The 16834-nt window shown below is 39.3% G+C and overlaps 1 protein-coding gene across 7 annotated transcripts in view; it reads left to right on the forward strand.

Moving 5' to 3' along the window:
* Positions 1-3168: 3168 nt before the first annotated feature.
* Positions 3169-16834, forward strand: part of slc8a1b (solute carrier family 8 member 1b) — a 75022-nt gene continuing 61356 nt past the window's right edge. For 4 of the 7 annotated variants that reach the window (XM_056767508.1, XM_056767509.1, XM_056767503.1 and 1 more), the window contains exons 1-2: positions 9288-9586; positions 13357-15187. In XM_056767508.1, coding sequence (XP_056623486.1) covers positions 13365-15187 — 1823 coding nt within the window. In that variant the 5' untranslated portion in view covers positions 9288-9586; positions 13357-13364. Of the gene's footprint in view, positions 3240-9287; positions 9587-12015; positions 12225-12425; positions 12538-13356; positions 15188-16834 lie in introns of those variants that run through there. The other 3 variants (XM_056767506.1, XM_056767504.1, XM_056767505.1) reach the window with 3 other exon arrangements.

The raw sequence follows: 16834 nt of genomic DNA on the forward strand, positions 1-16834 counted from the left end.
TATTAGCAAAGAGACTCTTCATATCTCTTGGGGGGGGGGTGGGATGGGTGACTCTTGACCGTACCTTGCTTCTCTTAAGACAACTTGTGATGTCACAAAAAGCGAATATTCAGACAAATGTAAGATTTGAGTGCTGCATCTCCTCATGTCATGTCACGCCAAACACAAGGGTTTCTGATAATTATGGTAATAATAAAAGTAGCCGAGACCATTAAAAGGTTCTCGGTTCTCTATGAAATCACAGTGAGTCGTGTGGTAAATTTCAGTGCTGAAGAGATGACAGCTCCTGTGGTCCTGGACGCCCACTCAAATCTTTCCACTCAACAACCCCCTGCGCTTTTATTCACACAAACGCACACACATAGACAGTTGTGACCAGTGTCCGAAATGAATTTGCCCACTGCAATTCATTATTCAAACACAGCAGATCCTTCATTTACAGTTGTGTGAGCTCTTCAATTGAATCAGTTTAGTGGGAGTTGACGTTTTGGAGGTCTTGAAAGTGTTTTTATATTTAGTGTTTTCAAAACGGATTTCAACTATTTACTCAGAAACTAAAACCGTGAACACAGATAAGCTACTGTCTCTGATTCATATATAGATGTTTGACAGCTACAGGTCACTGCAGTGTCCGAAGATGATATAAAAACAAGAAAACATATGTTAGAATACTAGAAAAATATATTGATATAGTCTGACATTAGTTGTGACTGGCCTGCAACCAAAATTCAAATGCTTCCTCTTCAATTTTTCTCTGTTTCTCTCCTCTGTTCTTGTCTATTCATCTCTGATTCCTTCTGCACATGACAGACCACAGCTGTCTTTGAGTCCTGTCCTCAAAAGACTCTCCGTCTTACGCAAATACACAAAACAGTTGTGAAAGGCGAAGGGCTGTTGGGTTGAGGGATTATCTACTGTAAGGTCCATCACCGATTATGCTAATGTTGCCCTCAGTTTTGTAGAGAGACCTGAGTATAAAAGTATTTGCATGAGGGTGTATGGGTTTAATACCTTTAGCTTTAAATGGCCAACATTAATTCTTAATGTGCTGAACCATTTTATAAATAGTAAGATTGTCACTTTTATGGAAAATAACATAAATCTAATGTGTTTTTCACATAGCTTGTGACAGGCTTAAACACAAATGTTTGCAGGCAGTTGTAGTCTAAGTAATGACAACAAGCAAGAATTGCATCTGTATGGGCTGACATTGTGTTTTCAACAGACACGTGCGTCATGTCGCAACACATCATATTAATGCTGCGTATTGACTTGTAGGAACAAGATTGTAGAGAATCGGTCTACGCTGTAAGATTAAAATGCTTTAAGTTACTCGAGGTCCTGTTCCTTTTTTCGACCCCCAACGTGGTGTTTATCCCCACGGTCTAAAATAATGTATTTTATTATATGTGTAAATTATTTTTTATGATATTTGTGTATATATGTAAAGTCATAACATTAAAGCCATTTGGTGATGTTTCTGTTCTTTTAATGGGACTGCAGTCTGATCTGCCTGATCTACAAGAAAATTGTTCTTCCTGCTCAACTGGCCCGCCTATAAGCACATCACCTGGCCAGTGGCTCCCAGTTTATTTGAGTTTTAACATACCTGCAGTCATTTTCATGTTCTAATGTCAAATATTTCAAAGATATTTTTATTAAATTACAATTATTAACTTAATGGATTAGGTATCATGAATTAACTATAGACTGTTGTTACTGATCACAGTTATGTTGTTAGCCAGTTATATTGTTTAGTATGATGAGGGATTCCAGGACAATTGTCTTGAGAGTGAGGTAAGCAGTCATAATCCTTGAAGCCAAAGAAATAATCAGTTTTTATTGTTTGTAATTCAGTAAAAAAAAAACAGAACATCCAGGATAAATTCTCTTGATATTGCTCCCATTGTTGATTCGAATAAAACCTGTTTTGTTGTTTTGCACTGTGTCACTCGCACTCTGTGTAGGCGTATGTGAATACATTATGAAGAAAGCGAGAGTTTTATCATTCTATTTGTCAGTAAACAAATTAATGCATTGCATAGTTTAAAAAAAAGTAACAATAATAGTGATGCTATTAATAAATAAGTACATATATACAGGTACACGGTTCATATAGTTATATAGTTATATAGAATTAATAATAATAATAAAAAAATATATATATAGTGCCTTTTCCCAAGGATGCTTCACAAAAAGGAACATTCACAGTCAAAAAATTATAATATGTCATCATATCTACAGATAGTTGACAACAATAGATCACAAAAACACGTAACATTCATAAAAACAGGGTCAAGACAAATATCAACAAATAATTGACAGACAATAGATAACACCAATAGTTAAAGACAAAGCAATCATACAGCATTTTGCTTTAATGTGATAGTTCACCCAAAATAAAAAAATTGTCATCATTTATTCACCCTGTTGGCATTTCAAATTTTCACTTTCTTTCTTCCGCCGAACACAAAAGAACATATTCTAAAAAATGTGGTTACCAAACAGTGACGGCACCCATACATTTTTATTGTATGGACACAGAACCAATGCAAGTGAATGGGTACCAGTTAACAACATTTTTCAAAATATCTTCTTTTGTGTTCAGTGGAAGAAAGAAAGCCATAAAGATTTGAAATGACAAGAGCGTGAGTAAATGATGACAGAATTTTCATTTTTGGGTGAACTATCACTTAAAATACATCTACCCACACTCATTTTCCAACTCCCATCCATGTACGGTCTGTTTTCAGAGCAGGTTGTTTGCATTTCTGTGTCACAGATCGAACACAAAGGTCATTGGTGGTGGCAGGAGGTCATGCTACTGAATCCCAGTTGGCAAGCGTTTGGCTGGTTAGCATGACCCAATTAACCTGGGCTTGTTTGTGCCAAAAACTACACCATCTAGGCTCAAAAAACATCTTACTTTGAGTGCCGGTCAGAAGCTGTCTATTCTGAATTTTCAGACATAAATGACTGAATTTTTGGAAAGCTTCTGTGCAGAAGGATGGTATACTTTGCTGGTGAATAACAAGTACATACTTTTGAATAGGTAGCGAGCAAGCGTGCCAATTTCAAGCCATAATACAAAGTCGTAACATTCTATCATGATACAATGTAGTTAAATTCCTTACTTGAAAATATATTTTTCCTTACAGGTTTGCACTTCTCATCACTTCAACTAAAGTCTGTAGAGAACGATTCCTCCTCCAATGAAGCGTGAGCGGTTGAGGGCAATAGTAAGTGAAAAAGCATGCATTGATGCACTCAAAATACTATACCATCTGGACATCTTTGAAATACTATTTTTTATTTACTATGATTTGCGATGCAGTAGTTTAAATATCACTCTATTTAGGATGATAGTAAGCAAACTGGGATCCAACATTTGGTTTCTGTACTATATGTCATATATGTGGCTTCCTTTTTTTAAAGATTTGTAACAGTTACAGCAAAAACACACAGCGTTATTAAAACCGGCATATCAGAGATAAATGCCCACATGTACAGGCACAAATATAGGAACACCTTGGAGAGTTATACAAATCATACATAAAATAACCAAACAATACATATAATAAATAATCATTCCCATAGATTCAAACGCTATATGTTTAGAGCTGTATTAGTGATTGTAGTGGAGTAGGCGGGGCGAGACCGTGGTTCGAGACCGGTGAGTAATTGTGAATGAGCGCCAGCTTTGCGCACACCGGGCTCGAATCACGTAGGAGATCGGGAGCATATAAGAGAACGAGCAACCGGAGCGTCGAAGAGAGAGGACCGGGCCCGAACATGTTTTACGTTTGTATTTATATTTATATGTGTATTTATGTTATTTCGCCGGCGGTGGTCCGTGAGTGGCCGCCGGCTGTTATTATTTATATTAAAACTTTATTTAACTGTCTTCCGGTTCCCGCCTCCTTCCTTCCTTTTATTGAACGTTGTTACAGTGATAAGTTACAGTAGATCGTCCACTATATCTGGTCTCCCAACACGGTCAAGTTGACGTTCAGCTGGTCTAGCTGGTCGACCTGCTTGTCCTCGAATATTGATGAACTGAAATGTGGTGCTTGGCATAATGTAAACCAAAAACCTTTTAGGATCAAAGAAAATGAAGAAAGACCGTTTCTACTGTCCGACAGCAGCTCTGGACGTTATCTGATTTTCAGCTGGGTGCTCTGGCACTCCGGAGATCCCTTCGGGGGTCATTGCAATTTTTAAGACATCAGACATCCAGTCGTAGTGATCTGACTCAGTATGTGATCAAAGACACATCAGTGATTAATCGTTACTGTTAGTCTTAATGGAGCATATTGGCAAAAAGTCCTATAAACGCAGCAGGGGTTCAAGTACAGATGTTAGACACAAACACACAATGACCCAGTAATTGGAATAATACTCAATCCCATGACTCCACAGCAGATCTGAGCTCAAATTGCTTGCAGCTGAATACACTTTTAGTTTGGTTTGTGTCGCTTGCGTGTCTCTGGGTGTCCATGAACAAACTCGATCTCTTTATTCAGCTAACAATAATCAGATATTGGCCACTGTAGAGGAAAGCTTGTAAATCACATTTTTACGACATGTCAGTGATTTTGAGGTTGTATAAACTATTCAGGATGACAGCATAGCAAACAATCACATTGTTTAAATGTCAACATAACTGTTGGTTTCCATTATTTAATTGTTTAAACACACGTACTACAGATCCTTTTCTTTTTATTGGCTGTCGTACAGTATACAGTATTGACACACACAGTGTACTAAAATGAGCAGACTCCAGTGTGGGGGCTGCTGTCATGACCTCTGGGGCTCTGTTCTGGCGAAGCTGTTCGGTCTTGAAAAGAGCAGCAGCATGCCCCGGAAGGCATAACCAGACCCACTGAAACAAGCAAATGCGCACACTCATGACACAAGGCTTGCAGTTGTATTAAAGCGACAGCTCACCCAAAAATGAAGCTAAATTCTGTCATCATCTGTTCACCCTTATGTTGTTCACTGTTGACCTATATCGGTTTTCTATTTGCTTTCAGCACATAATGAGTTACATAGCAGAAAGTTATTCCATGTAGTGAAGATGCATGGTGGCTATGGCTGTCAAGTGTCTGAGGGCAGAAAATAATAATAACACAATATACGCTACTGTCTGGTTTTCACAAAATACTTAAGAAATATAATTTAGTGGGGTGTAACTTTAATAATATTGTTCATAATGCTGATATTGTGTAGGAACACAGAGGTTATTTGTGTTAGTAAAGTAGGACTGTGGGGGTATTGTGAACTGGTTGTAAAACAATGTTTCAAAGCCATTGAGTTGGTTTGAGAAGTTCACTGAAATGTGATGTATATATATATATATATATATATATATATATATATATATAGTATAAACATGTTGTTAATAAATATTAGCATGAAAAACAGCCTAATTATGCTATATGTCATGCAAGTTTGTAAAAAGTTTATTTTTGTGAACTATTTCTGTTCACACTGTGACTTGAGTTTTCGTATCAGTTCCTGTCTTGTGTGCTTAGCTTGATGCTTTATTTAACACAAACCGAATTTATGTTATTGTACATTCCTTTAGTAAGAATAATAATAGCAAAAAGAATCACATAGACGAACAAATTCTGAAATCGTAGCAGAAATCAAATTCAGTGTCAAAAATATAATTCTGATTCAACTTGTCGTCGTTAGTTTTGAGACGGAACAGTAAGTTTCCCGCGACTTAAAGGGGTAGTTCACCCAAAAATGAAAATTCTGTCGTAATTTACTCACCCTCAGATTGTTCCAAACCTGTATATATTTATTTGGTCTGCTAAAGGAAGATATTAGGGAAAATGTCAGTAACCAAACAGATCTGAGATCAGTTTGGTTACTCACATTCTTCCAAATATCTTCCTTTGTGTTCATCAGAAGAAATAAATGTATACAGGTTTGGAACAACCTGAGGTGGAAATTTTCATTTTTGTGCGAACTATCCCTTTAAAGGTGTGGAAAAGAGAGTGAGTGAGGCAGACAAGAAAGTGATGTGAAACTGGGGTGACAGGAAGAGTCCAGTTAAATGTTATCAGAGAAACAGGAAATATTTATGTCATGTGAAGAGATGATGACATGAGAAAAACCTATTCTCCCTCTTTCCGTTTTAAAAGTCCCTCCGTCTATGTAGAGCAAGAAATTACTATTCTTATTAAAGAATACGATCAAAAGTGTATTAGAGAAATACCAAAATAAAAACAGTTCTGCATCCTGAATCTTTGCTTTATTGCATTTTACAGTTTACCAACAACATGTTATTGAATAACTTTAATTGTATGCAGTGGTTTGGCCTTTTCACCCTTTGTTCAGCATGAGTAAGTTTTAACTTTGCAGAGATCCCATGTGAGGTCTCAAAACATAATTATAGAATTACTGAATTAGCAGAAATGCTGTGTATTGAGTATTTTTATGCAAGTGTGTATGTGTGTGTGGGTATGGATTTGTCGATGTTGTAAGAACGTTTGAAGATAATAAAACCTTTCATCATGCGGACCAGCCGACGGAATATGGCTTAATAAACACAAATAATGTTTTGATAAAAAAATCTTAGAAGGTAGAAACCTTTCCATGAGGGATAGAAAATATGATTAAATCAGTATAAAAGATAAATGGATGTGAATGGAAGGTTCCCGTGACACAAAAACAAATGTTTGTGTGCATGTTCCCAAAGGTAAGCAAAATCTTATAGAGGACCATCTTGGGATGTGGATTAGGTTTTTTTCTAAAGTAATTATAATTAGCCTGATAATACAATAGAACTCTGTGGGTTGACATTAGACAATTCCCAGAATACTGGAGTGTTTTTACATATCAGGTTTGTTTAGACTGGCAGTAAACTGCAGGATCACCACAGGAGAAAGAAAGAGTGAGAGAGCAAGTGAGGGTTGAGGGACAAGTAGAGAGAGAGAGAGAGAGAGAGAGAGGGAGAGGGAGAGGGAGGGAGAGAGAGAGAGAGAGAGAGAGAGAGAGAGAGAGTTCTCCCTCTAGCCAAAATATACAAGAACTAGGCCACTCTGTACCGCACCTGAGCAAAGCCAAAACAGCTGCTGCTTCTTTTTTATCTCACCTTTAGATTTATTACAGTAAAAAACTTTATTTTCACATTAGAGATAAAACTCAAAATTCCCTACTTTGACCACTGTGGTGTCCAAGGAACTAAAATGTACCAAAATTATAATGTTGCGTCAGTGTGTTTTTAAATAGCATCACTTTGATACAATTTTCTGAGTGCACATAAGCTCTGATATATTTCACATTTTTTAAGAATCTGACAGTTTTGTGTTTTCTGATCCTATATTTACTGTTTACACATTTATTTTTTAGTGTGTGGGAGGGGGGGCGAGAGCGAGAGAGAGAGAGAGAGAGAGAGAGAGAGAGAGAGAGAGAGAGGAAGTAGTAGTAGTAATTCATACACCTGTGCCGAAATTCACATCCTCAATGCCTCTCTTAGATAAATATGGCACCCCTATTGGCAGAATTAGTAATTGCAGCCAAATAAATAGATAGACAGACAGTAATGATCAGAATTTACTACAAATTTGGACTTGGCTTTTAAAAGCAGAAAATATTGTGTTTTTTAATAATATATGTTCTTTACATTTGTTGGAGCCAGAAAACGACAGGTTTCTTGAAATATTGTAATTGTAAATTCTTGAAAAGATGTAAATATTCATTGTTATCGTTGTGTAATGAATACAGATGTGCAAGAAACATTTCTCTCTGTTTTCATTATTTCCATACAGTGCATGCAAACATGTTGATAAAGTTTGTTAAGTATGTTGAAGAAACTTAAGTATTTTTAAATACATAAATGTTTACCTTCCCCAGTATTGTTGCACTGTAGGAAGTGGTTTAAGCAATGGAAGTTTGTACAGTGCATTGTGTCGCAAGTGATGTAAATGTAAAGGGGGCGTGTGCCCCAGTAGAGCTTTAGGTCTAGCTTCACCACTGCTTGATTCTGATTGGCCAGTCGCGGCATTTGCAGGTTTGTTATTCCCAGATAACAAACCCTCAAAACTAATTACACACCATAACCCGGACACAGCGAATCATTTTCACTGTTTTTTCTTTTTGACAATTCAAATATAAATATGTCTTTAAATAACATATATGACATTATATTTACAAATGATGAAAACCAAATTGCCTGTTCGTGACAGTTGGACGTCGTTTCTTACCTTAAAACCCAAAGTAAACAGCTTTTCTTCGTAGTAAAACCCATTTGCTTCGGGTCCTGATCAAACCATCGGGGCTTACTGTACTTTTGTGATAACCCTCAGCTGAACATTATCCCTTACATAACATCTTTAGCATATAACATATAGCCTAACATAGCCTATAACATATATTTATAGAACCTATAAAATTATATAATTCATAACCTATAAAATGAAGACCAACTACATTTATGCATTAGGCAGATGCTTTTATCCAAAGCAACTAACTTTATCATTATACTATACATTTGTTTCTAATTGGGTTCGAACCCATGACCTTGGCATTGATAGTGCAGTGCTTTAAACACTGAGCTACAGGAAAGCTATGAAATTATTTTGTATTAATACAAACTGTCAAGAATAAGGGGTGATTCACATTTCGATACTAAAACCGTGCAGTACACTGAAAAGTTTAACTATTTTCATCATGATGCCAGAAAAATGTGCCCGCCGCACAGTATGCGCGTGGCTCCCTATTTGCGCGAACTTGCGCGCGCAAAAGACGCGAAATGTGAATCGCCCCTAAGGCAACCTTGTTTAGAAAAGAACAGAGGTCGTTATTAAGAATAAGAATAAAATCCACTTTAAAGATTCAGTTTCAAGCAGATTCGGAATGGGCGTGAATGTTTGTGTGCATGTCCACCTAACACTGTTTTTGAATGCACTTCTTTGAAACCTAATGTTTTACGCGTTAATCACATTTTCCGTGATGATTGTTCAAACCAAGAAACATAGGCCTACTTACAGGAGAAGAAATGAACTGCAGTGTAGAAAATGAATGCATGTTCGACGCCTTTCACCTCTACGAAACACGAGATATATTGTATCACGTGGTAACCATTGTTATGTTACCGAGTGATGATTGAATAATGAAAGGCCCGTTTTTTCCATCCATATGCGTGTGTAAAAGAATAAGAGAGAAATAAGAAAACCCTTTCACTCTTTCTCTCCTTGTCCCGCTCAGAGCGCGAGGCTCCGCTGCACGCGCGCACACGCACTCACTCCAGCGCGGTCGCACACACTGAACGAGGAGAGGGAAGAATGAGGAAGAACTCGCACGCGCTCCCGAAATCTGCTGATAAAGCATCAGATATTTGATCGCTACGGGTCAGTCTGGGGGAAAATCAAATGCGCGTATGGAAACCGTGGGGCGAATATAATACTCGTGTGGGTCTCTTATAGTTCAGGTATCTCGTATATAAAAACCTTAACTAATGCGACGTGGGATACTACAGACGGCTTCCGACGCGCACTGTCTCCGTTAACACTACTGCTGCCTCTATCCCTGACTCTTGACTTCTTCAGACCCAGACGGACCGGTCCGTTATACGGTAGGAGACCTCTCTATCCGTCTCAGTTAAAACATTGTTTGATATTACATAGATTTGCGTACAGTTTAATGGTTTGGGGAAGCAATAGTAGCTAGGGCATTGGGAGATGATGGGATCGTTGCATTGGGGTTAATAGAGGGCATTCGCATATTACGAATTCAACAGCAATGTTATCGTAAGGGTGAGCCAGTGGATACAGAGGCGCACTCGTTCCCGTCCGGTGGGGTGCAGTCCGGTCCGCATTGGCCGGCAGATGATGATTAAAACCGACTGCGATCGCCTTCTGCATCTCGGTTTACGGGATTGTGGTGTGCACGTGAAAGTTGTGTTAAACACGCTCCGGTCTCGCGGCATGGGCGATCTTCTCCTGTCCACGAGCGCACCGCGGACAAAATCCCGCGTGGGAACGTTTGACGGTACCTGATCAATAATAAGAGATGATGCGCGTGTCCGCATCCTCGCCTGAAATGTGGGATGACAGATGCTTTTTTCTGTGGATGGGGTTGAGGTGCTGAATGAGAGCAGTGTGTTGCTGTAGATGTGAATGAGTGAGAGGGATATCCAAGCATAACCGGTCGGTATTAGATTTCTTTGCATTTGTGTGTGTGTTTTTTAAAATAAGTTCGAGAATTAAGAAAAAAACTAATTCAAAATATTTGAAACGTACCTTCTTTACAGTCAGTGATGATGACTCGATCTGTAACGTGCAGAGAGACGATTATTAAAGCGACTGAAATGAGTCCGATTAAATGATTAGTCTGAGAATGTGAATAGTATTATATGTAGGCTATATGAGTAATATTAGGCATTGGAAATGTATTCATTGATTAAAATACAATGACTGCAGATATGTGTGAGTCGGTGGGTGTGTGTCCATGCGTGTTTTGCACCATGAGCAAGTGTTTCATCTTCCTGCCTCAGGGGCCGCTTGCCATTCTCGTCTTGATTATACGTTTTACAGACATCTGAATTCAGGTCTGCTTGCTCGGAGTCGAGCACTAAAGTCTTAACCTGACTTTTATTGGATTTTTAGGTTTCATTATGAACTGTGGACTTATGGACTCTTAATGCCTTTCAAACAGACACCCAATTCAGAATGTAATATGTTTCAGACTTAAGGGATCGTCTGGATTTGTTTATGCATGCCATGAAAACCACATATCTAACTAATTGATAAATTTAACAAAGGGATAAGCAAGTCCAGATGCTCCTGGATCTTTTCTTTTGAATGATTACATTTAATGCCTATTGACGCAAGTTGCCTTTGGTCATTCAATGTATTCATTTAATCAGTATTTGTGTTCCCTAGGGATCGAACCTTGTGACATTTGCCCTGTTGAAGCAGTGCTCTATCAGTCGAGCTATGGATACTATAATGTTTGCCTTTAAGCCAGTACTGTTGAAATGTTCTAAATAATGTAAAGAGCTCTTAAAACATTTTTGTACAGTACTAGCCAAAGGAAATGACCAAGGGGCATATATACAATTGTTGATTTTGATGCCCCCTCATGTTAAGAGTAAATCATCAAATGATTAGGTGTATGGTACAAAATCGACAAAACGTTAAACTTTTAAAGTGAACTTTTAAAGTTCACGCATAAAGGCAATTCAGTCATCATTTAGTCACCCTTTTGTTCTTTCAAACCGGGATGATTTTCTTTCTTCTGCAGAACACAAAATAAGATATTTTGAAAAATGCACTTGCATTAGTTTAGTGTCCATACACCAGAACCAAATGGGTCCCTGGCGGAAGGAAGAAAGTCATACAAGTTTGAAATGACAAGAGGGTGAGTAAATGATGACAGAATATTTGGGTGAACCATCCCTTTAAGGTGTTATCAAGGCAAACCACAGCACATCAGGAGATATGTGTTTTATTCAAATATACATTTATTAAAAAACAAAAAGGTGACTGAAAATATAAAATCAGTTCAATTTGATGCACTCTGTGGTAATATGTTGTAGTTCAGGGGTGGGGAATTTTTCCAATAATGGTTATTTATTTTTGCAAAAGAGCCGTTGCAAAAACTACTATTTAATATAAATAGGATATATATATATATATATATATATATATATATATATACACATTTTCAATGACTGCAATACACAGTCTCACTTATGGTTCCTGTGGGGATCAATTGTTCTTTTCCTTCCATAAGATAACATGTCCACAGACAACATAAAAACGATTTCCATCACTTATAAATAACTTACAGGTTTACATTAGGCCTCCGTTCAATTAAACTTCATTATATCTAACAAATAACAATTTAAAAAGTGAAAAAGTGCACGTTCCTATACTGATACTCTCAAAATTCTGGACACTGTATGTGTCTTCTGACTTTGTATTAGGTATGTTCGAGTTCTTGAAATGCTGCTGACCGATCGGCGAATGTCCGACGTCAGAGTACCGCGAGAACGTTTCGAAAGCACAAGGAGCTCTGTTCTCGCCGCACTTTGATGTCATACGCTGAACTGTCTGCGCAACTTGCGCAACACCTGATGATAGCGAACACGTAGTGGTCAAAACACTTGCCGTATATACCGGCATTGAATCTCCTCTATCAACCTTGACGGATGTATGTATGGACTTCATATGCGAGAGAGACTACTCACACGGATACTGTGCTACATGGTGTGTTTTTGTTTTTGCTTTACATGTGATAACATAGCGCAGCAGAGAGCCGTAACTTTCAGTAAAAGCATGACGCTCGCTCTCCCAAACTCATCGCGCTCTGGATGGGCTGCTGGCACGAGAGAGGTTACCATAGAAACGTTGTTTGTCGTTGATTGTAGTGGCGTGACGTTTGCGCATAGCACTGCATGCATGAGTGGCAGGACATCCTGAAATATTCATATATATTATGATGTTTTATTAACGATCAATGTTGGTGAAGGTTAAGACACCTGCATAGCCACATGATTTTTGAAAAGAGTCACGTGTAGTGGTAGGTATCGATTCTGATGTTCCGATTCGATTCCGATTCACTAGCTCTCGATTCGAGTCATAATTATATATTTAATACAAATCATATAGATATTCCTAAAAAAGTTCAGTTAATATCACATTACAATGGTGAATTAGAAAATGAAATGAAGAGCCACAAACCTGTATAAATAACCACAAACCTGTATAAATAACTTTAAAAACACTTGGGTGAATTTTTCTGACAGAACGGGCTATATTACAGTTAAGATACAGTATATCAAACCTAATTAACTGTAATGAGGGGCTGCAATAATATGAACCGCTGCCTTTTATGTAAAGGTGATGTTAAATTCGACGACAGAGCCGCATCCGCCATGTTAATTTAGCAATGAGTTAGCGATATGCTCCACGTTGAAAAAGGAAAAGTGACATCTAGTGGATAGTAGTAGCAGTAACATTCACGTTAATGAATATTCATTGCTTGGGGAAATATGAAAAAAAACGATTAATCGATTTTCACGTGTGGCTCGCGAGCCGTTCCCGACAACTGTTATAGTCATTCACCTGGATTATGTCTAGTTTGCACGTGTTGTGTGTCATTTTTTGCCATGCCTCCTTAAATTCTTCTCAAAACTATGCTTCGGTTTTTAATTTTTAATCAACAATTTTAATAAAGAGTGAAAATGTCAATCATCCAAAGTTGGAAATCACTTTTGGCCACTACTTAGATGGTTGCTTGTCATCACTGTTTTATTTCAATAGTTTTTTCATCTATACAGTTATGTCTGTGTTTTTACTTTAATCCTCCTTTTTTCTCTTTCTCTGTTGTGTGTCACAGATTAAAGAATGATGAGGCTCCGTGAAGCTTCCCCACGCCTCTTCCATGGCTTTCGGTGTGTAGTCGTCATTGTGATTGTGCTCTGCAATGTCCACCATGTGACAGCGGAACATGCCCCAGACAACAGCCCTGATCATAGTTCTCCGGTCAATAAATCCTTGTCCTGTTCCGCGGGGTCCGTATGTGCCCCAGGGGTCATCCTGCCGGTGTGGGAACCACAGAATCCCTCTTTTGGGGACAAGGTGGCTCGGGCTACGGTTTACTTCGTGGCAATGGTGTACATGTTTCTCGGAGTGTCGATTGTGGCTGACCGGTTCATGGCATCCATTGAGGTCATCACCTCTCAGGAGAAGGAGATCACCATTAAGAAACCAAATGGTGAAACAACCACCACAACGGTACGAGTTTGGAACGAAACTGTCTCCAACCTCACCCTGATGGCTCTGGGGTCCTCTGCACCTGAGATTCTGCTCTCAGTCATTGAAGTGTGTGGCCATAACTTTGAAGCCGGTGATCTGGGACCTTCTACAATCGTCGGCAGTGCAGCATTCAACATGTTTGTCATTATCGGAATCTGTGTCTACGTGGTACCAGACGGAGAGCATCGCAAAGTGAAACACCTGCGTGTTTTCTTTGTCACCGCATCTTGGAGCATCTTTGCCTACTTGTGGCTCTACCTTATCTTGGCTGTTATCTCACCAGGCGTCGTCCAGGTGTGGGAGGGTCTTCTCACACTTTTCTTCTTTCCCATTTGCGTTGGCTTCGCTTGGATCGCCGACCGCCGCCTCCTGTTTTACAAGTATGTTTACAAGCGCTACCGAGCCGGCAAACACCGCGGCATGATCATCGAGACAGAGGGTGACCGTCCTCTGCCGTCCAAGGTGGATATTGAGATGGATGGGAAGATGCTGAACTCTCACGCGGTGGACTTCTTAGATGGAACTCTGGCTTTGGAACTGGAGGGCAAAGACTTGGACGAGGAGGAAGCGAGACGTGAAATGGCGAAGATTCTTAAGGAACTCAAGCAGAAACATCCAGATAAAGAGGTGGAGCAGCTGATCGAACTTGCAAATTACCAGGTGCTGAGCCAGCAGCAAAAGAGCCGTGCATTCTACCGATGCCAGGCCACCCGCTTGATGACCGGCGCAGGCAACATTTTGAAGAAGCATGCCGCAGATCAGGCTCGCAAAGCGGTGAGCATGCATGAGGTACGAAGTGACATTGGAGAAAACGATCCGATTTCCAAGATCTTTTTTGACCCCGGCTCCTACCAGTGCCTGGAGAACTGTGGAACCGTGGCGGTGAATGTGATCAGACGTGGTGGCGACCTCAACCAGACCATTTCTGTGGAATTCCGCACAGAAGATGGAACCGCAAACGCTGGCTCTGATTATGAATTCACCGAAGGCACTGTTGTTTTCAAGACGGGTGAGACTCACAAGGAGATCAGAGTTGGAATTATTGATGATGACATCTTTGAAGAGGACGAAAACTTCCTTATACATCTCAGCAACGTCCGGGTGCTTCAGGAGGGTGATGAGGCCGAGACCCCCGAAGCCAATCATGTGGAGACCATCGCAACGCTTGGCGTGCCCTCCACGGCAACAGTCACCATCTTCGACGATGACCACGCTGGAATCTTCACATTCGAAGAGCCCGTTACCCACGTGAGCGAGAGCGTGGGTGTAATGGAAGTGAAGGTCCTGCGCACATCTGGCGCCCGTGGGGTGGTGTCAGTGCCATATAAAACCGTTGAGGGATCGGCCCATGGGGGAGGAGAGGACTTTGAAGACTCACATGGTGTCCTGGAGTTCCAAAACGACGAAATATTGTAAGTCATATTTACTTAAAATGTGTTTCATTGATTTGGGTGCCTGGTCTGACAGGTCACTCCTATTAAAAATCACAAATTAATATGATTTCTAGTTTATGTTGTCTTGGTGACCTGTCAGAACAGGACTGTAATGCATGTGTTCCTATATCGTATGCACCTGATGTTAAATATTTTGCTGTGTGATGTCATTGTGATGTCACTGTGATGTTGGAAAACTGTATGCAAGAGCAGAAGATTAAGGACGTCATCAAAAACCTTTCCAGATCTACTGTCTTCTCTTTTCCATTGTTTCTTGTATCTTTCATTCCTAATTCTTTCAAAGCCTCAAAGCCTGATCCGTGTGAATGATGATACTAAAGATGTGATAAGTTTCATTCTATTTTCTTGTTTTTTATTCATTGTGTTATTGATGCTTGATATGATCTTGCATTGGATGATGCTGTAATGCATCAAGCCAAATTTCTCACTGGCCTTAAACTGAGACACATTTTTCCCCCCAAAAACCCTCGTTTTTAATCTCCATTTTCAAGCAGTCATATGGCGCTAATACATGTTTTTCTGTGTCTTTCAGTGTTACAAGTTGCCTATGCATTTATTAGACATGTAAAATAGCAAAAATTTAAGTGTCGGAACAAAAGATGCATTCTGTCTAAAAGCAAATGCTCACCCAGACCTGCCTGAAACGCCTCGTGTAACCACACCCCCACAAATCTACGTCAGTTCGTGGTATGAATTGACTAATACCGCCCAAATGTATACGCAAGTAAGGTGGGCGTACCTATCAGCACAATTGCTTTGGAACATGATGTTCCAAATATGGTAAGAGGCGTTACATTTCCATCACACGCATGCAGTATTAGACCAATCACTACGCACTGGTAAACTGGCCAATCATTGGACAGCTCGCTTTTCAGAACGATGATCTTTGTAAACAATCCGCAAGTTTCAGAGAGGGGGAGCAAAGAGGTGATACAAACATGCACGGTATGTGGAAAATACAGTGATTATGAACCTTAAATCGTGTATACCAATGGAAATACATCTAATACAAATGATAATATTCGTTTTAGCCATGTCATATAACCCCTTTATTATTTTTTAAATTCATGTTTTTTATTATGTTGTCATGTTTTTATTGTGTTTTATTTTGCTAGTTTTATTATGCTAGTTTTATTTAGTTATAATGGCTTAAATCAAAACAGTTATCTCTTTTTGGAAATAAACTCTTCACTGTTGGTTGTTACTTCCAATGTCCTCATGCTGTTTTCTAGGCCACAGCTCACCACCTCTATGGCGCGCGTGTGTGTTTTGTTGTTTGCCAACTAGCAAATGCTTGACACAAGTAAATCTGCTCAAAGCTATCTTGCACATGTCCCTCACACCTGAGCAAAGCTTAGTGAAACAACGATTATGAAAACAAAAGAGACAGTGACAAGGATATACTTTTTATTTTCTGTACAAGCCTCCCCACAACTGTCAGTCTCCCCCTGTATATAAGGAAAACACAGTGACCGATTGTAAGAGGTCCATTTTAAGCAGATTCAAAGCAGATGTTGAGGGTCAGACATTCAGGGGCCTGTTGGCCCGTTGCATACTTTCCATCGAGCAAAGCTGTGAGCCCCTTTAAGTGGATTTTAATAACAC

This window comes from Triplophysa dalaica, chromosome 15 (assembly GCF_015846415.1).
Source record: "Triplophysa dalaica isolate WHDGS20190420 chromosome 15, ASM1584641v1, whole genome shotgun sequence".
NCBI classification, from domain to species: Eukaryota; Metazoa; Chordata; class Actinopteri; order Cypriniformes; family Nemacheilidae; genus Triplophysa; species Triplophysa dalaica.